The sequence below is a fragment of the Seriola aureovittata genome, chromosome 11 (genome assembly GCF_021018895.1).
Source record: "Seriola aureovittata isolate HTS-2021-v1 ecotype China chromosome 11, ASM2101889v1, whole genome shotgun sequence".
Lineage (NCBI taxonomy): Eukaryota > Metazoa > Chordata > Actinopteri > Carangiformes > Carangidae > Seriola > Seriola aureovittata.
The window spans coordinates 23,352,113-23,374,144 of NC_079374.1; the positions used below are offsets into that span (position 1 = coordinate 23,352,113).

The following is a 22,032-nucleotide window of genomic DNA, read 5'->3' on the forward strand; positions in this document are numbered from 1 at the left end:
CAGTTTCTATGCTTTCTTAAGAAACAGTAGAAAAAGTAAAGCGCATATATAAAACCATTTGCTGCCAAGTTCAATAAGTCTAAATAATAACCACTTTCAGAGTCGTATAAATAGAAACAGTAGAACGATAAGACATGAATGACGAGTTCTGATGAGCACTCATCATTAAAGTGCAAAACAACACTTTTATGATCTAAGTCAGTAATTCACAGATGCTACCCTGCAGAGCTGAAGTATTTATTGTGTCTGATTATGTACTAATGCAAAGCAGCATAATTACAGCAATTATAATAATGGTGGAGCAGAAGTCATGGTGTTTGAATGGCTTAGAGGGGGTGTTCATTTTCTTTCATGACAATTAAAGATGAAATACAGTCTAATTCCTAAACCAAAAGACAGAATGCAGCAACAAGATAAATTCCAGTCCAGAGTTATGGCAATATATCAAATATCGCTGCAGGAACTTGCAACGGCGAGGAAAGGAGCATCACCTTACTGCAGGAGAGGAAAGGACGAGCAGCAGCCCCCTCCTCTGTACCAGGCCCCTCTTCATCTGTACCAACTGCAGTACAGACTGCCTCTACAGAGAGGGGGCTGCACGGCTGCAACAAAAACTCAATCCATGGTCTCACGAACTGATGATGTCACCAGATCCGATACTTTGGTACCAAGCCGATGCCACTATTCTGAAAATTCTGCTGGTGCTTGTTTGTCTACAGTCCCACAGGTACCGAAGGTATCGTAGACCCCGGAGGTACAGGAGATGTGATTCCTCCAGGACTGACACACTCGAAGAGAAGAAGAAGGCGGCGGCACAGTAAACATGTGACATGGCAGCAGCAGATACGGGCGCAGCAACAGGTCTGCTACGACGTGTGGAGGAAAAACAGATAATCAAGCCAAGACCGGTGCCACAGGAAGAAACTCCTCAGACTTATCTAAGGAGCTCAAAGACAGGCATCCAGATCTATACACAGTTCAGGGTGAGTGAGTTTCAGTCGTCAACTTTATATTAACATGTCGTCAACATGTTCACATCCTGAAATGTTTCCGTTATTGTTTGTGAGATGCGGCAGCTGACATCTGTTGTAGCCACGCTCCGCACACTCAGCGTTCACGGAGGCTAACGTTAACTTGTTTAGGCTAACATAGCGACAGCTCATAACGTCACAACAGTAGCAGGCTACCATCAATACTGCTCAGTCTGTCAAAATAAAACACTGAATGAATGTTTTCATACTAGTCTGTCCCCTTGTTAGTCAATTGACACTACTGCTCGCACACCGACTGAGGTGTGTGTGTGTGTGTGTGTGTGTGTGTGTGTGTGTGTTTGTTTGCTGTGGTATTGAATTTGGTATCGGGAATCACTGGTATTATGTCAGGGCTAGTCGGGTATGACGTCACTGAAATCGTAAAAGTGAACACTGCTTTTAAAGATAAGCTCAGGTGAGCTCACTTATCACTGGGTGCAATGCATATATATCAATAGTCAAGTTGTCATAATCACTGCAGCTGGAACATTCACGTCTTTGGTGACTCACTTCACTAAATGGTTAACGAGGCAAAGAGTACAAATTCCATTAATAAGAGTAATGCGGGATTGCAACACTTGGTCAGCGGGATACGCGTGTGCTCCGGTGAAGAAAGCAACAGGGCGCATCAGCAGTGGGTGAGCAGATAGACCTACAGTGTACCGTAAGAAAGGCTGTCAGTGCTTATCAGAGCCGAGCCCTGAGGTCAGCAGACAAAAGGCTGAGGGTGAGGCACAGCCTGTCCCTAAGTTTACAGCTAAACTCAGAGCAAATAAGGCCACCCTTACTGCAGTATGTGTGTGTGTCTATAAAACATGTATTTTATTTGTCTTTTTAAAGGTTTCAAGGTTCTCATAGAAGAAGCTCCAAATAAATTAGGTTTAAGAAGACAATTTCTTTTATTACTATTATTATTTTCCAGAAACACATTTGAAAAAGTGGTGTTGTACTCAATTCAAAGACTAGACATATATTTCTCTTTTAATGCAGCGGGTACAAAGCTCTTGTGCTTTAAATGAGCCTGTTATTCTAAAAGACTGCTGCATCATGGGTTCATTTACAGCCTTAATGTTGCTTGGCTGACTAGTTTTAATCTGTTCATCTACTGCTATGACCAGTCTGTACCAAAAGTGACCGGTAAGTTTCTGCTGGTTGATGCTACAGTGGAGTAACTTCCTAACAAACTGAAAACATCTCCCAATTTATTTAGTGTACACAGTCATCTGTCAAGCAGCCAAGTAATACGGTGTTACAGGGTGTCATGTTAGACGCTGGACAGAGAAGAGAAACTGTCAGAGAAGGTCTCTCCCTCCTTCTAGAGCCTGGCAGGGTGGTGTGTTGAGTATGTGACGGAAACAAACTGAATGAAACCAGTAATGTCTGTTCATAGCCACATCACTTTTTTAATTATTTTTTATCAGTTTAACAATGGTTTGTATTAGTGGTCTTTATTATTATTACTATTACAAAATTATAATACTATTTTGCATTGTGCTCTTATTAAAGATATTAATAATATAGAATAATGTCTCAACATGATAACAGCTACACAGTTAACTAACTTTGGTATCAGCCTGACGACACCCAGTGTTAGTGTTAGCTGCAGTGCAGGCACTTGGCTAATGTTAACTTCAGAGACAGACAGGACAAACAGTCTCAGTCAGATCTTTTAAGGTTATTAGCTTCAAACAGTGACACCATGTGCTTCCAAGTTTAACTGGGAGATTGAAACAACTTACACTCGACAACTGCCGAGCCATCTGTGTGAAACTGACGTGAGGCGATAAGCTGTAGTGTAAAAAAAAGACTTGACACTGTTGATCTTTAAGAGCAGACTCAGCTCATTTTTTAAATCACAATTATACATGGGATATTCTTTCATCAAAAAGCCTCTCTTTGGCTAAGCAAAGTTAAAAAAGTTAGCTAACAGCTACAACTAATAAATTATAGTTCAGTAAATTTACTCCGATAGTTGTCATTAAAACCAATTAAGAAGTCAACAGTCATCTATAATAAAAACTATATATATATAAACTTTCATTTCTTAGAGCTTGGTAAGATACTCTGTTAGTTATGGTAATAAGTTTTAAAATTGGAAATTGCAATTTTGTCTTAAATGTGAATTTAAGTGGTTTCTGTTTGTTTTACTTGGATTTTTATGTGGTAATACATTTACATAATATCAAATCTGGTGTCTCAACATTTTTTGTAAGTTCATGTATTCCTATTTGTGTTATCGCTTGTGTAGTTATTGAGTTTAATTTTAGTTATTGATTTATTTACTGAATGTTGATATATCTGTCTTAAACGTCACATTAATGCCATCTGCTTGTCAGGCATCCTATGTGGTGTCTGAGACTACACAGTTAAGAAACAGCATCACATTATGCTCTTGGCGGAAAGCAGACCCAGTGATCAGATGCGCAAACCGAAAAAGTGAAGTATTTTTTTATGGGATTAAAATGTCAAATCATATAAAAAGATCATCTTTGACATCAAGATCAAATATCAAACATCACAACTAAGTTAACAAAGAAAGCCGGGACTTTTGTGTTGAGTATGAAGGTGTTAGATTTTATGACGAGCGGCTCTGCAGAGCTCCTTTCACAAGGCTTAAATCGAGTGTGACAATAGCTACTCAATGTGCATGACTCCAAGGCTACTAACAGCAAAACAAGGAGTGGATCAGATCAATAATAGTGAATCTGACAAAGCGATGGGTATGAGGATCACCCACAGATCATCTCACATGCAGCTCATTAAAGCAACAGACTGTGGCCTTTGCGCAGCTACAGAGAGATGACCTCGTCCCTGCAGCAATCCTTCAGACAGGGGGAAGCGCACTTCCTATGGCACTCCATGTTGGGAGACGGGAGTGGGCTTCAAGCACCTTCCAAAGCACTTTCTCCATCAGATCAAAAGAGTCCCACTGAAACAGCGATTGTGCCTCCAGTAGGAATACGTTGCCATTTCCACAAACAATAAAAGCTCTGAGAGCCCTCATTGTGTGGTTGGGAAACATCCTGGGGGCCGCCCTGAAGCCTGAGAGAGTAGTGAACCTACTTGTATTTTAGCAGCAACAGGCCTGGTCCTGTACAGCTCGGTACACAGAGCATGACACAAACTCGGCCAGGATTGGTCGCTGGTGGGCATGGCCGAGTGGAAAAATCAGTCACAATCTCATAAAAAGATCATGCGATACCTTGTACCACGAGGTTAACCTACAAAACTCTGTATGTATTTTATCTGGGGTTGCTTTGTGGTGTGCTTCCTCCTTTGCTCTAGCTAGCAGCACTGCAGGGAAACCTTCTTAATTATCTAAAAGGCTTGTGAGAGCCATGCATTTTTAATCAGAGCCTGCGTGTTCGTATGGCAGGTGGCGAGGGAGGAGGGATGCAATGAGCAAGTTAATTGTCGTTCCACAACTCGATCGCTTTTGTCGACCCATTTGTCCGTGCCAGACCAGATTTAACATTCATCTCAGCTTGCCTTTTCCACCCACAACCACTGAAGTATTTTTTTTTTTTTTTTATCTCGCTCTTTCAAACAAGAGAAACAGGATAGATAAAAAAAATATAACTTTCTGTCTGCCTTTTCATAGCTTCAACTCTCTTCTCTGTATCCAGCAGGTGCAAACCTGAATAGATGTTTTTATCAATCAGCCTTTTCTCCAATGTCAGCTCAGTGGTGGAAAGTTCAACTCTCTCCCCATTATCTTTTCCCCCGCGATATCTAAGTTGAGCTCCTACCTGTTTCCCACTAGGTCTTGATAACAAAACAATAGTGGGACCAGAAATCCTTCTCGCGCCAGTGATTCTGCCAAATCCGCACTCTGACATTTGCAAAGTACGAGAGCCGCTGAACCGAGCAATCCCGCTCAATGCCAATTAGAGCCTGTCTCGGCCGGTTCTCCGCCAATCAGCTGGACGAAGTGTGTTTCCTGGACTGCACTTTAATGCATGTGTGTATGATTACGCAGGTTGGGTGACAGAGATCCTCACGCCGCTCATGACTTTGCAACGCATCAAGCATGAAGCTGTAGGAGCAAATTGGTTGTCTGGCCTTTTTGTTAAATTTGACAGGAGATGGCAAGCTCCTCGGTCCAGGAGGGGCATATGGCAATCAGCGATGTGGACATATGATGTGTGGACATGAAGTGAACTTGCCATAAGCTGCACAGGCCTGTAGGGGAGAAAATACCACGGCACCATCTGCCAAGCTGAGGAAGTACAAAACAAGTGAATTATTCATCGCACCCCTCGCAATAACAACCAAATGATTCACAAGAATGGAGGTGTTCAAACCAGGAACAGAAAATGTTCAAACATGAAAAAAAAAAAATCAAAGGCTTTCAGTGCAAAGGGACCTGGCATGTTGTAATGTGATTAGATTACAATGTTTTTACATGTTTGAAGTGAGACACGGGCTCTGACCAACTTTAATTAAGAAAATTCTTATATTACATGAAGTCCAGCTACATAAATCTAATCTCTACAGACAACGGACAGTAACAAGTGGTGAGTATTGTTTAAGGCTTGAGGCTTAAGATAAAAGCTGCACAGCTGCAGACAACTTATATCCATTAAATTATATATGAAGTTTCAGAGGCAGAAATCCTCTACTGTGTCGTTTTTTTGAGACTCTAAATAATTAGTGACACATTTAGCAATATAGTTGTATTTCTTACCACAGACCTATTTTAAATAACGCACAAGAGTGCAAATGCAGAACAGGAGGAAAAAGAAGAGAGACTGAAGCCACAGTAGGATTCAGTCCCTGGCCAGTTAGACTGCATAGTGAATTTTTGAACTACTTTAAACACACAGGCAATACAATCTGTATATGGATATTTAATCTAAAAGTTTGTTTTCCCTGCACATTACTTGTCTTAAAACATGTAAGGCTCAATTCACCAACCTCCATGTAAATTTAAATAGCCGAGTTGAGATCATCAAAATCTCACTCGATGATTTCTTGCATGTAATTACAGCAATAAAAGGAGGAGAATAGGACCTGGCATCTGGCCTATCACACCATTTGTCAAACACGTAGTCTCAAGCCAAGCATGAAGCGGTTGCAGTTGTTCTCACCTCCACGTATCACGGTGCCATTGTGTCGTCAGGAGCTACCAGACTGGTCATGCCTCCCTTGACTCCTCCTCCAAAAGATCAGGGATCAGATGCAAAGATGGGAACACAGGGGGCTTCTTGGCCAAGACGTGTGTGTGTGTCTGTGTGTGTTTTTGTGTGTGTGTGTGTGTGTGTGTGTGTGTGTGTGTGTGTGTGTGTGTGTGTGTGTGTGTAAACCAGGCAGCACAGAGTGCAAAATTCCCAAAAAATTAATTTGCTATGTGGCTACCACTCACATCTCGCATCTGCTTTGTGTTTAATGTAAATAAATGTGACCTGCAGCTCATTAGTTTCACACAGGTGAAGCTATTGGAGCATGTTAGATGAGTGAAACAGAAGAGGACTGTCTTTAAAGGCAAACCTTTAAATTACATCAGTTCTCACAAAGCAAAAGTTCGATTCTGTCATTATTCATCGTCCCCTGAGGAAACTTGTAATGGGCCTCATTTAATTGTGGATGAGCTCTGATTAGAATAAGCCAGGTAGGCAACATACAACATCAACCAATTACCAACATGATATATAATTATATGAACCTATAGAGAAAATGCATCTGCACACCAAGCGATCTCATTACCAATCCACTCATCCCAAGCACAAGTATGTTCTTAAGAGCCACTGAAGACATAACACACGACACCTGAGGCCACATGATCTTTTGATCTAATGCGGCTTGACAACATTAAGTATAGTGTTTAAAGCTTAAACTGAAGAGCCCTTATTGTTTCACCAGGAGGTGAAGCTAAGCACAGACTGCTCTTAAGGACCTGGGTGATGGCATCACTTTGGATGAAGTGCCAGACAAACAATTCGAGATTTTTACTTGTACTGATTGCCGTGGCGATATTATGCAATATATTGATAGAATACTGGCATACATTTCTGCTCAACATAAAAAAAAGTGTGTAAAATCACACTCCAAAATCCACGAGGTTCGACAGACAACAGACATAGTATGCGTTATATACGGCACGCACTGTATGACTCCACAGATCAGCTGTTTGAGTCAGACAGAGCTAAGCATACCTGTGCTTGTGCATAGGAATACGGCACTTCAATGTTTGAGAAAATGTAGTTCCAAAGGAAAGGGCTGTTTGAAGGGAAGATAAAGTGGTGGGCATTTTTTGGAAGTGGCTAAAACATGTTTTTGTGGATGCCCCCATGCAGGGCAGAAAAATTGCTCAGCTTCTGTGCTGGTACTCCTGGCTGCTTCTCTAAACTAAGAGCGCACTGCTCTGAATCTACTGCAGGTAATACACTGACTATATATAACCCCACGTCAAATAACACAAAACTATCCCTTTGAGATCCAGACATCCGATGATAAAAATCCTTCATCCTCTTAAAATATATATTTGAAAAAGACAAGGACATAAAATAAAAAAAGAGTAACTTTAAAATGTGACTCAAAACTGAATAGCAGTTCATTTTGAGCTTCTGGCAGGAAATCACAACACTGACGCATCTGCATAGGGGATAGGCAACCAAATGAAACGGACTGTTATCATGATTAAAATCACATATTTCATTAGAATTAAGAATTTGTGATAATGTAAGCAGATCAAAAAATATCCAACATAGGTCGAGTTATTTTTTGACATTTTAATGTGGAAAAGTTACACGCTATAACAGTAAGTTCAGAATTTTTTTTTGATTGTTTTCCACAGGGATTTATTTTATCATAAAAAAGTATTTTAAACATGAATTTAAAAAACCTCAATATAACAGTATTTGCAATACTTTGACACTGTTATCTCACTGCAACATCAGTTGAATATGAAGTCAGTGCGATCCTGTTCACCACCTCTGCTATCACACCACATGCTATATGTTTAGCGCAGTGTTTATAGAGTGTGCCGTTTGCCACAAGGCGACATTATTTTCTGTCAGAATATCAGAAAAAGGGCAACACTTTAGGAAGTCAATAATTCCCACAGGGACAGGACCACACTGCAGGTTTTTGAACAACAGCCCCTCGAGAGCGTCGACCGCATGAAACTAAAAACCTGCTGTGTTGCACATCACAATCCCAAGCTAAAATTATTCATCTTCAATACCCCACATACAATGGAGCAGTCAGGGTTCGACTCATGTTCTTTGCAACTTTGAACATAAATATTAAAATATTTGGCTCCTCCAGAAGCAAGAAAAGTTTGAGTTTGGGAAAAAATGATAAATAGAAAGGTGATAAATAACGACTAACATTTCTAACACTACAATAAATGAAATAAATCCACACAGTCTAATTGAAATCTGATGTGTCATACATTTTGAATGTATGTCCACAGCTCTGCCCTGCTGTCAATAATGCCTGGAAGCTTTAGCGAGATAGGACTTTTTCTTTTCTTTTTTTTTTGCATTTTAACCATTTTTTACATAATATGAATCTCTACTGTTATTAAACACTTTTCAAACTCATCTTGCTTCTCGTGACCACATTATGTTTTCAACCTTATTATTACCCTAATTATTGTGCTTATTTCAGATCAGTTCAGATCAGCGAGTCTCAACAACCTGCCGGAGAAGCATCTCCTGATAGATCATCCAGTCCGGCAGCCTCTTTCTCTCTCTCTCTCTCTCTCTCTCTCTCTCTCTCTCATCCCATCAATATCATCCCACAGCAATTTGTCAAAAATGGACCTATCAGCCCCCCAACCCCTTTACCCCACCCCAAGTGAAGAGATCTACCCAAAAGCCACAATGTAATTTGAACCCTGGAAGCTGTCATTTGTCAAACACTGAATGGACCTTCAAGGACTCTAAAGACTGCAGCCATGAATGTTTGTGTCTTAGACTCCTCTCATTTGATGGGGATCTGATTACACAGCTGAATCAATGGGACGGACACAAAGCGAGACTCAGGCTCATTCCCCGTCTGTGCAAATGTCATCTTCAACCGATTGTACTGTAGATGCACTCCGGATTAGATGAGCAGATCGATGCAGCGGCCCTTTTCTGCAGAGCAGGTTATCATTTGGACAATACAAATGAGAAAAAAGGGAAATGTTTCTTTTATTGGCAATCGGCGAGTGTCACAGAGACTGAAAGTTTCATTTGAAAGCATGTTTTTTTTCCATGACGGATCAACCCTGCTGCTGCTGCTGGGGTCACACCTGAGCAGTAAATAATTACCCATGAAAGTTCAGCTGAGTTTACACTTTTCTTTTTGTTCTGTCTCCAAATCAGCAGCATCTTTTTCCGTCCTCTGTGATATGTTATCCTGTTATTATTGTAGACTTCTCTATTGTTGATTTACTCTTCAAACAAGACTGTGTGTTCAGACAAAATACATTTCAGAGGCGGCAGAAATTGCAAACAAAGGAAAGACATGATTAGAAAGGGGATCACCAGAGTCATTAGGATTCATCAATTAATCGTGAATGTCTGTACCACATTTTGTGTCCCGACCCATCCTGGCGATGTTGAGATATTTCACAAGAGGGTTGCCAAGGTTCATCCTCTGGGGACTGTGAATGTACGTACAAAATTTCATGGCCAATCCATGCAATAGTTCCAAGAGTCAAGCTGCTAGCTTGGTTAAAAAAGCAAATCAAATTGTAATAAATGAAGCTAAGCGTGAGCTCAATCAGGAAGACTATCTTTAGGCCTCTTTCATTCACAATTCTTTCTCCCTCTCTCTCACACAACTTCTTGTATTCAGCTGACTTCAGGTGTTTATGGTAACCAATCGGATTTCACCACGATCTCAACCAGCCAGTAACGTTGTTGCTGTCAAACTTGAAAATCTGTTCTCCCTTCATCTTCTGTCAGCTACCATTTCGGTGCTTATTGCTGCAAACCCCCCCGTCTGAATGAAGCCTTTCCTGATGGATCTGCTATTTTATTATTTCTTATTAATGGTACATTAACATACACAACAACCTATTCAGTTTCAGGTGACAGGAGAACTAAGAAGCAGGTGTATGAGGTGCTACAACCGGAAACAGACCATTAGAATATTCAAAGCATAAAAGAGACTGAATTACACAGCAGGGGATCTGAGAAAGTGAGTGTTCAAATACAAATATATAATCTATTATTTGCAGTATTGAACTATTCAACTTCCTTAGAAACCCAGATACGCCCATATCCTGCTGTTGCAGATTTCCAGTATTACAGCATTGCTACTATTACAATGCTTCCATTCTCACACCCAGAGTTTAAACTACATGTGATAGGTAAGTCCCATAGTTTTATACATGTAGCCATGTTTGAATCAACAGCCAGCTGCAAAATTTCTATCTGAAAATACTGGAAAACTGGCAAAGAAAGAGCTTGCTGGCATGAATAGCTTTTTTCATGTTTTTCATTTTTTCATTATTGACTCATGGTCAGGTTAATCTGTTTAAAGGTCTTGTAGATGATAGAGTGCCACTCTGATGAAGGTAAGATAGCGGAATACATTCAGTAAATAAACCACGGTGCACTGGACCTTCATTGAACCTGACACTGCTCTGCACCCCCGCTGTGTTCTCAAAGTTAGGAAGTGTGGGACTGAAAGTAAAGAAAGACAGATCCCAACACATTACCCATAGACACCCAGCCATGACCCAGCGGTAGGTGTCTCTCTCTTTCCCTAAAAAGCTGATATTAATTCAGCCTCAAACTTGTCATTTTTTTCACGTTACATTTTCTCATTTAACACGTTCCCCTCTGTGAGCAGCTTCGGAAAAAGCTTGATTTCAATGAGAATCGACATCAAGTCAAAAACAAGACACCTCCACTCCCACCTTGTCTGAACCGGCACAGAGTGAAGACAATCATCACTTGTTCACTGAGTGCTACTTCAGCAAGTCCAGGCTTAGTCCACCTCTCTCTTTTATTCCCTAAAACCTTTTGTAAGCTCGACGCATATCAGTTGTTATGGTTGAGTGAAAAGCTTTCAAATAGGTCTGCACACCTTCTTGTGAGGCAGGAGGTATGTTTTTTCTCTCTACTAGGTACACATCATATCAAGAAAAAACTGGGCTGAATTTTAATACTCTGCAAAATATATTTTAAATGAAATTAATAAGTAATTTAACACCATTACACAGTGGCTTCAGAGTATTCAGACCCCTCCATGTTATACATTTCATTTAACGGATAGAATTGTTGCCACTCAATCTAAAAACAAACATGTTTTTTGACATTTTTGCAAATTCATTAAAAATCAAAAACTGCAATCTCTTATTTACAAAAGTATTCAAATGCTTTGTTGTGGCTCCAAACTGTGATCAGGTGCCTCCTGTTTGCTTCAACTGTCCTTGAGATGTGTCTAGAACTCGATTCCACCTGTGGCTAATCGGACTGATTGGACACACCTGTGCATAAAAGTTCCCCTCAGTTCACTCGGCACGTCATCGAGCCAGGACTCTTCCGTGAGTCGGCCAGCCAGCCAGCCAGAGTAACCGGGGTGAGCGAGAACCCAACGGTCTCTCTAACAGAGCTTCAGATGTCCTCTGCAGAGATGGGGGAACCTGCCGGAAGGACGACCATCCATCAAGCCTGGATGATGTCGAGTGGCTACATGGAAGCCGCTTTGAGTAAAGGGCATATGACAGCCTGCTTGGAGTTTGCCAAACTGTGTTTAAAGGACTCTGAGAGTGTGAAGAATTATATTGTCTGGTCTGATGAGGCAGAACCTGAACTTTACATCTGGCTAAACGCCAGCATCATGCTATGCGGGCCTTTCAGCAGCAGGGACAGGGAGACTGGTCAGAAATAAGGGAGGGGCACATGACCTGAGACTGTGGCGATGGGTCACCTTTAAGCACGACGCTGACCTGAAGCGAACAGCCAAGACGATGCTGGAGTGACTTTGGGACAAGTCTCTGGTTTTCTGTGAGTGGCCCAGTCCAGACTTAAACCCCATAGAGCATCTGTGAAGGAACCTGGCAGCTCCCAGACACTTGAGAGGATCTGCCAGGAAGAATGGGGGGGGGGGGACCTGCCCAAATCCAGATGTGCAGGGCTGGTAGAGACTAAATTAAGGGTCTGTATACTTTTGTAAATGATAGACTTCAGTGTTTGATTTTTTTTTTTTTTTTCTAAAAACATGTTTTCACTTGATCATTAGGTGAAGCTGAGTGGTAGATGGATGTGAAAACAATGGCAACTTCATCCATCTACAATTAAATCAACAACAACAATAAACTGTGCAACAAGTGGTGGGGTCTGAATACTTTCTGAAGTCCCTGTATATCTTCTAATTAAAATAGTTTCCATTCAGTCATCTGTGCATTGCTCATTTCCACAGTGACTAACAACAACTGTTATCTCCCACAAGTTCAGTGTCCTATAAGACACGTCACTTCCTGAAACTCTCCCTCCTTAAATAAACCCCCTTATAATCATCGGCACTATACGACTCATACAGGAAACACTACCATAGTCTTATCCATCTGCAGATGGCCAGTTGAACTCTGCCACAAAAAAACTTTTCCAGGCTCGGGAAAGATACCACTTTATCTTTTCAAACAAAGCAAATGGAGTGAGTCATTAAGGCATGAACACAACAGAACCACATCCCTAATTGGTTTCCTTGTTGGTGTCATTCGCCCCCAGTGCAAAATGTGAAATATTTATCCAATTATGTGTCAACATTTAAGAGATTACAGCTCCCTGTAAGCTACAGAGAGACACTAATAATGAATCCCCAGCTGCAGACTCTGCTGTCCACACACTGTCCGTCTACTGTTGTCAAAACTGAACCACGTCAGTTTTTTTCCCCGACTTCTACATGTCACCTAGCAACAAAATGAAACTATGAGTCATACTAACCTGCTGCACAGGCGACCTATGGGCTCATTTATTTAGAGGGCAGTCCCAGCAAAAAAAAATCCTGTAATTAATCCTTCACCTTTGTGACATGACATGTAGGGTTGTAACTGACAATCATTTTCAATATCAGTTATTATTAATATTAATTAGGGCTGCACAATTAATTAGACATACTAAGTTTACATAACACTGGATAATGTGGAACCAGAGAATGTTTGTCGTTTTTACTTGATAAATGACTTAAATGATTCATCGACTATCCAAGCTGTTGCCGATTAGATCTATGTTGATAGACTAACTAATTAAGCCACTAATCATTTCTGCCCTAATGATATGAGATGTATAAAGAACGTTTTTTTACAACACATTATTTGACCTGACATCTTTGTGAACAGGAAAGGATTTTTTGGGGAGATGTTGCACTGTGTAACTTTCAACTTTAAACTGTAAACTACACCTCAAGTCAGTAAAAGCACTAAACACAGAGTAAGTGACGTGTTCAGTGCTACTCACAGCAGCTACTTAGCAGTGCTAATATGAAAATGCTGCATGTCTGTGTCTGACACGACCCAGGCAGACACAGAAGAACAACTGTTGGTTGTTCTGAAGCCGTACGATTCCAGCTGTAACATCACATCACGAAACTCGTTTTTATCCACTTGGTGCAATGTATCTCTGTGAGCTGATTGCCTGTGAGCAGAGCTATCTTCTCCTGCTAGTGAGAAAATGAGATGGCAAAGAGATTTCTCGCTTGTCGGTTTTGGGAGCGAGTCTGCTTTCTTCTCTGCTGTTACTGCAAAAAGAAAAAAAAAGGCTAACTTAACGATCTTGTCAAGTCGGTGGGGGGACGACCGAGGAGACAGTATCTTCTCTCTAAATACAGAGCCAAGTGAGTCTCCTTTGCCCGTTCCTACAGGTGACAGTGCACAGGACACAGATTAACCTGAGGCTGATGCTCTGCACATTTAGCATCTCTCCAGCTGTGTCAAACTCAAGTGGTCAGCCATTTTCTCTTACACATACACTATCATGTTCCAAACTAGTCAGCTTTTTTTTTATCTGTGATTCAAAGGTTTGATGCTCAGACGCAGTTTCCCTGGAGCAAAGTCTTTTGTTTGAGAGTCTGTGTTCTACACAAGATGAATCAAATGTGGAAATTTTGTGAGTTGTGCTTCTGTTAATTGTTTTACTATATATTGTTAAGAAAAAAAACCGCTTGGAGTTAACTCAGCAGACGTTGTATCTCCCCAGTATTCTTGTCTGTCTTGTTCATCACTCCCACTCACGGCTGAAAAATCCCACTCATCTTGTTCCCTATAGCCTTCCTTCCGTCATGTTAGACAAGGAGGTGTCCTTTATCTTATATTCTGCAGAAAGATGAATCAGCAAGACCTTTTGAACTCAGACAAACAAAAATTACAGATTGCCCCCAATCCATTGCATAATGCAAGTGTCATAATGAGTTCACGACTCCCACTCAGCTCTGGAGCCTCTTTATCCTTTTGTGTATTAATATGCAGCAGTGGTTCACATATTATATAATAAATGATATATTAAATATAAACCATATAGTCACTCTAGTTTATTGAAGTAGTGAGAGAAAAAGACAGAAACATGATAACTAAACAACCAGTGTACTAGCTGCAGGCTTCACCTTCAGCAGGATTAAACCCTTTGACCCTCTGAGAAATACAGCGACCGGCAGTGATGCTGCGTTAGGAGCAAGCTGGGAATGTCAGAACTAGGTCACATGCACCAATGGGATTCAATCAAGCCTGTTTTTTCCATTTCAGAACGATGTCACCTTTCGAGATTTATGCTGGCGTCCAAGGCAGCAATGATCAAGAAGCTGAAAATTGCTTCATTACAGCAAAGATTATGAATTTCTTGCTGTCATTATGACCAGCGCAGCTCATTTCATCTACTGACAATTACTGTGTAATCCATACAGCCGAGTTTAAACACCACAAAACAAAAACAAACACAAAAACAGATGTGCTGGGGCTAGTCTTCGGCCGCTATTCAATAATATTGAATATTGTGATGTTTCCCACCATAAGCGATATTTATCATTAGCATTTTCTGCAGTTTTGCACAGTCTGCACGTGACAAACATAAAAAAGAAAATCTGAAACATGAAATATAATAATAATATGTTATACAAAAAACACCTGAAACATATGTACAATAACATAAGTATGAAAATAAGAATGTTTTTTTTCAGAAATTAAATGCAGAGCTGTTTTTGAGTCTTTTGGTTCAAATCCAAGTCAAGTCTCATTCTTTAGATGGAAAGCCCAAGTGCAGTTTCAAGTATTTGTCAAGTATGTAGAGGGCTTCCCTATGTCCACTCTCAAGTCCTCGAGTCCACTCTACACTCCACTCTACTAACTCCACTCAATATCCAGCTGCAAGTAATGAATCAAAGCTTCTCTCAGTGTTCATTTCTAGTAATAAGAACACTAAAGGCAAATATTTAAATATATGACTTTATTGCAAAAAGCAGCAAGATGAGTTTTAGTCTGTTTGTAAAGTTATAGTTTCTATACATCATTGCTCCTCTGTTTTCATCTGAACTCCTCCCTGTCAATAGCTCAGTGAAAGGTGAAATGATAAAGCAGCATGGTGCAGTGGAAGTAAAATAAACACAACAGGCAGCCCTTGTCAATATAAATAGAAATAAAATAAAATTTCAAGTTTGTCTGTCTTTACAGTTTTGCACAATTGCTCAATCACATTTCTCTAATGAGTTCACTTCAGTAAAACTCCCAGTTTTCTTCACAGCTTAGCACAACAGTGAGTCTCACAATCCGAAATGCACTAATACAACAAACACAAGTCATTCATATTTCAAAATCAACTCCTGCAGCAGAACACTGTCAGCATTCATCTTCCAACAAGAAAACTTTCTCATTCACAAGCACACAGACTCTAACAACAGGTGGCTTTACAATGGGCACAGTAACACTATTGATTACAGTATTCAGAAAGACAGAAGAAGAAGAAGAAGCTGGTTCACACTGACTGTGGTGCTGACTGCGTGGGGAGTTTTGGCAAAGCAAACTTATTGTAGTATCAAGAAATCTCAGTTAGCAATTATAAAAAAACAAACAGTAGCTCACATTACAACTAACCTAATGAAATGGATAGTATTAGTTCAGTTAACAAAAAAATGTATGTTAGAATAATTTAATAATTTGTACAAAAATATTGATCGGTATAAATGTTTTGAAGCTATAGAGCCGTGGTTGTCAAGTTCTTTCACATCAAGTACCCTTGAACTGTCACAAAGTCAAGTCTCAGGACGAGTCTTCAAGAAGTCAAGTCTCACAGCAGATGAGTCCAAGTGAACTGTCAAGTCTGCGGTTTTCGTTAAATAGATTTTTAGTAGTCAGTCATAGAAAAACGACAACGTAAAATAATTAAATGTGTTGGCACATCAAACTAAATATCAGAATGTATAAAAAAGTATTAATTAAAACTGGAGAAAACCAATAAGACCAAAGGCAGAGACTACACTAATACAAAGTGGGGGTGGATGCATGCATGTGCAAACAGAGAACAGACAGAATATTTTGATTTGCATCATTCAGGGAAAATGACATGCAGTTTTTGTTCATTAAGTATCTGTATTATAGTGCTGCAGTGGCTCCTGGATAGAGGTGCTGCTTTTGCTGCAGTGAAATCGCTTGTAGGTCAGATTCATGTTGAGACCAAACAGACATTTTCTTGTTTAAAAAAACAAAACAAAAAGTATGTATACTGGTAAGTCCAGAAAACATTAGGCTACACCTAATAACTGGCAGGGCAGAGAAGTGTCTACACTTTACAGTTATAGGTGTATTCATCTAATGGTGAAATGGTTTTTAGTGACAGTTTAGGTCAGTACTTTTTCCGAAGTCTACCCCTTACTGCAAATGCTAATTAAGACGGCACATGCTACACACACTCCTCTCTCTCTATGGCCCGAGGCTCCCTAATAAAAGGACTACTTCAAACAGCAAGTGAGCATCTAATTAAATTTCTCCACAAATTAATGAGACACAATGTTTACGCCTCCACGAGACGATTAGTGAAGCAACCAGAGCTGTGCACCAATGATACTGATGTTAAGTTTCAAAGAGGCTCAGTGAGGCCCTTATTGTTTCACCTAAATGATATGCAAATAATAAAAACTAATGCTCCTCTATGTGCAAAACCTTCTTGAAGGCCAGTGGAATGTAAATGGGCCAAACTGCCTCTCTGTATTTATCTAAAGCTTGTTTTCTCTTATCTCTGATGGGTGACAAATATAATTGCAAAATGTTAATGTGTTTTTGTAATACCGCCTGCAGGCTCAATTTTTCTTTGGTATATTTAAGCACTCAGCACATTTGTCCTCGTGTGCTTTAAGGTTAAAACCATGAACGTGCGATGTTTGCAAATGTTCAACCATCAATAAATGTCAGCTGATGGATTGTGGGAAATCTTATTCACATGCAAAAGATGTTAAACGCTTGTTTGAGGAGAATTTATGAAAATATTAGATTCTTTAAAGAATAAAGCTCAGATACATTGAAATTCAAATATATTCAGACAAATTACAACATGTTCTGCCATGTGCTGTTTGCTCTGACAACACAATAGCTTTATGCTGTAATATTACCGTTATTTCGAGGTGCAGGAAAAGTATATTTATCTGTTTCATCAAAGGATAATATCTTGTCCAGTTGGATCTTCTGCTGGAAACTAAAGTGTAACTGAAGTGCTCAATGGACAGAACCAATAGGAAGCTGCCAATCCTCTCATCAGCTTTTGAGTAAAGTGAACAGTGACCCCAACTCTCATGTTATTCAAGATATAGAACCAAAATCTGACCGAAGGTAAGGCTGTAACTAATAACTGTTTTCAATAGAGCTAGACTGACAGATACATCAGCCAATATTATAAGCCAATCAGTAGCAAGAAAGTGCAAAATGAGGTTTTAAGTGATTTAGAAGCAGTGTCTGCATTACATAGCATCTCCACCAGAGAGCACTGCTTTGTTTCAAGCTTATGTTCTGCTTAATATACATCATTAAAAACAAATAATGAATCCATATCAAGAATGTTTTTTCATGTTGTGTTTCAACATGTAAACATATTACTATTAGCAAAATGTCATTTTTGAATTTTTAAAACTCCAAAACATCGATATGGGTTGGGCTAAAATGTTCATAGTTTGTTTGTTGCCAATGACAAAACAATGAATAGGAAAAAGTGCAACGTGAACTACTTGAACAAAGCTAAGTTTCTTTAAGTTGGCAGCTAAGTGAGATACATCTTTTAATTACAATGTAAAAGACTGGATGTCCCATAACCTTTAATATTTGAATTCTAACAAATGATCCTTGGCCTGGAACACAGTCCCAACAAAATACAGCCACTCCTCAGCCCCTCAGGCCTAACATTACCTCCGCCCCCCAAATATCTGCCTGTTGTTTTTGACTGTGGCTTGAGCCTGAGGCAAAATATAAAGATATGAGTCCAGTCATGTTATCAGCTCAAAAGAAGAGTATCTTTCAAAGTTAGATCAAATTACTTACTGACAGAGAAAATAACACATGTTATTATATATGGCCCAGGCTCTCTGTGGCAGTTATTTTGTGGTATATTGATTATTCATATCATATAATGATATATGCCAGTAATAGTGATTGGTTTCTGGACTGTGGAAATATATATTACAAGGCTGCCTACGTCTACTGTATTTTAGGAAAAGGTTTTGACACTGGGAACAGTATATTATATATCCGATCTACATCAGCTTTGATAACAATGTTTACAGGAATTATTTGTAAAATGTTTTTAGAGACAACAATGTTTCACATTTTGTCTCCATAAGAGCGTTTCCAGACGTAAGTTCTGCTCATAGACTGTAAATGCTCCTTCCATACTGGCGAATGATGCACAAACCCGGTTGTGTATCACTGAGGGATAAGAGAAGAAACACACTGACCCTAAAGGCATACAGTGAAAGTTGCAGGTCATCAGCAGACCTCTCCTCCGCCTGAAGCCAATATATGACCTAACACTTTTAGAAGGACCTTTCTGTACTTTCCTCTTAGCTGCATAGCTTTCATTAGTCCAGCTTAGTGTTTGCTCTCAGGGATGTAGGAAGGGAAGAGGAGTATTTCTGCTTTTCCTCCACTTTGGACCAGGCCTGCCTCCACTGAGACCTTTGCGGCTTGCTGGGTATGTGACACCCAATCCCAGCAGCCTCATTACCGCCTGCACACTGTGGTTACTACATTACAAGACAGGAGGAGGTGCCAGGCAGTTCAGGTGTGGGTCGTGGCCGGTACGAGAACTGCTGTCGATCTGGACTTTGGCACTGGATGACGCCACATCTCTCCCCACAGTAATAAGGACTTGAGCGGCCTCCAACACAACAAAACAAACTAAGTAATGCAGCGGCTGCGGTGTTGACACAAGAGAGGGATTTCAGTAAAAGCACTGATTAAAGTATGAGAGCTTGTATTATTAGTCCGAGGGATGTTACACATTATTATCACCTCCTGCGCAAAACTGCAAGATACAGTTGCCACTTTGTTATTTTACGAGTTTTAGTTTAACGAGTCTCCCTGAAGAGCAATTATTCCGCTTGAAAGAGAGCTGAATACATATCACAGCGAAAATAACCCACACTATTGGTTGACACACTAAATGCAACTTTCAAAAAACATTAAACTCAAGCTAGAACGTATAATAGTGTGAATGTGTGTACAACGTTTGGATTCGGTTCAATTTTACGCACGAGTTTCGGGAGGAAAACTTTGCCCTACTGTGGAAGCACAACAGACCAGTCGAGCCGTGAAAACAGTTAAAATAATAATCTGCCCACATATTTATTATTTATTCATCTTACCTTGTCCATGTCCTCTGCAAGACCCCAAACGGGCGACACAGGAGAGCGAAACGGCGCACAGAAGCCACCACTTGTTTGACAGAGCCATGCTGCTGAACGGAGGGACTGGTCCGCGCTGAATGTAAAGTTTAGAGTGAAACTTCAAGTTGAAGGGCTGAAGTTGTGTGTCCGTGTGTGTGTGTGTGTGTGTGTGTGTGTCAGTGTGTGTTTGTGTGTGTGCGTACTTCCGTTTGATAACAGTCCGAAATTGAAATTTCCAGTAATTTCCTGAAAGGACAGTGAAATATTCCCCTGAGTCATAACGTTTACTGTCGAATTGAATGAAAATAAATTAGAATATTTAATAGTGTTTTATCATTTCACCTGTCTCCACCACTTATTATTTTTGACAAAAAAGGAGTATGACGTAAGCTTTAATTAGCTTTATTAATAATAATAATAATAATACGATTTTAGACAACAAAGGCATCTAATCAGATAATTGATCCTGCTGTTTAGAAAGCACACAACTCTCTCTCTCTCTCTCTCTCTCTCTCACTCACTATCTCTCACTATCTATCTATCTATCTATCTCTCTGCTGATGAACTGTAGCGAGCGGGCCCCAGGTTGCATCTTTTCAACCCCTCAACAACACTTTAATCCGCAGCAATTCATCTCACAGTGATGAGAAATTTTCATCTGAAGCCCATTACCCAGACTCAGCTGTCTGTTTCATTCAGGAAATTCGTACCTGAGTAATGGGTTTTGGAGAGGGGTTGAAACGCCTTTCAGCTCTTCCAGGCCTCTGCCAGTGACACGCAGTGTAATTTAGCTTCATGTTGGCACATACATACTGAAATTATAGTCTGCCAGCACCTTTGCACCCCAGACTTTCATAACTTGAATGATTTCATTACACTGTGTTAAATACTGGATTGAATTTATGTACAGTTAAATAGAGATGGCTACACTTCTGCCAAGGCTGAGGATTTGATACACAGTTGGGGGTCACACAGAATAAAGATCCATGCTTTCATTGTCATGCATGGAAATTCACAAGAGTTTTTCGACTTCACGTCCAAATCAGAGTTTACAGATTGGGTGTCATCTGTTGTAGAGACTGTAAAGCCCTCTCAGACAAATCTGTGACTTGAGGATTAAGAAATAAAATGTCTGGTGTTTAGATGAAAGAACGGTTTTCAGTGGCCAAGCAGCCACAGTAAATTGGGCTACTTCACATATTGGAGACTCCACATGGCCACAAACAGTAACAATAGCAACATAATTTGAACCTCAGTATTTAAACATTTTCACAACAGAAAGATAAACTGCACACAGACACAGTAAAGGAGGTCCTGACCAGGAAATAGCCTGGCACATAACCCCTCAAAAAAAACAGCTAATTGTCATTTTCACACTTTGTATGGACTAGAGGAGCTATTAGTAAGTTTTGTGAATGTGAACTTGACGAGCCGGCACAGAACCCTGACCTCAACCTTATTGGACACCTTTGGGGTGAACTGGAGAGATAACATCATCACTATGTTCACTGCATCACCATCCATAACCAGCTGTTTCTAACCATTCACACTTGAGCGTAAGTTCAATTTCATTCAGGTCACTTCAAAATTAGGGCAACAAAACCACTGGTTATAAGGTTCACAGATTAGAAACCGACTACACCAAAATTAAGGCATCATATTTTTGTGACTTTCATTGTGTTTCAGCAGCCTTCTAGCTAAAATGTAACTTACCATATAAGGAGGGGACATCTATGTACCAAAGACCTCCCCTTTGAATATTGAAAAACACAGGAACTGTAACTGCAGGTACTCAAATTCTTAACTAAGGGTTTTGGCTTTCAGATAAGTGACTGTTATAATTGTTCAATTGATCAACTAAATCATATTTGTATTCCTTATTAACTCCAAGTGCTGTCAAAGAAAGTGAAAGACATCGCAAATTGTTCCAGCACTGCTGGCCACTCTGTCTTTAGAGCTGCCAAGACAAGCTGTCCTTCCAGACAAGACTGTGACAGGGGGTCCTGGTTCAACTCCCCAGAACAGCTGGGAAAATCTGTGCAGGGAAAGTTAATATTTGTTTCTTCTCCCTGGAGAGACGCTGAGGTACCATCATACCAGCCTCCTCAACCGCAACTGCTCTCATGGAGCTCATAAACAGCCAGGAGCAGTAGACGGTGGTCATAATGGTGAGTTTCTGGGAGTTACTGTGTGGAACTTAATG

The 22,032-nt window shown here is 40.2% G+C and overlaps 1 protein-coding gene across 2 annotated transcripts in view; it reads right to left on the reverse strand.

The window, feature by feature from the left end:
* Positions 1-19,964, reverse strand: part of tfpia (tissue factor pathway inhibitor a) — a 45,500-nt gene extending 25,536 nt beyond the window's left edge. The window contains exon 1 of one of the 2 annotated variants that reach the window (XM_056389012.1): positions 19,809-19,964. In XM_056389012.1, coding sequence (XP_056244987.1) covers positions 19,809-19,896 — 88 coding nt within the window. In that variant the 5' untranslated portion in view covers positions 19,897-19,964. The remainder of the gene's footprint in view (positions 1-19,808) is intronic. The other variant, XM_056389013.1, reaches the window with a different exon arrangement.
* Between the last annotated feature and the right edge of the window lie 2,068 nt (positions 19,965-22,032).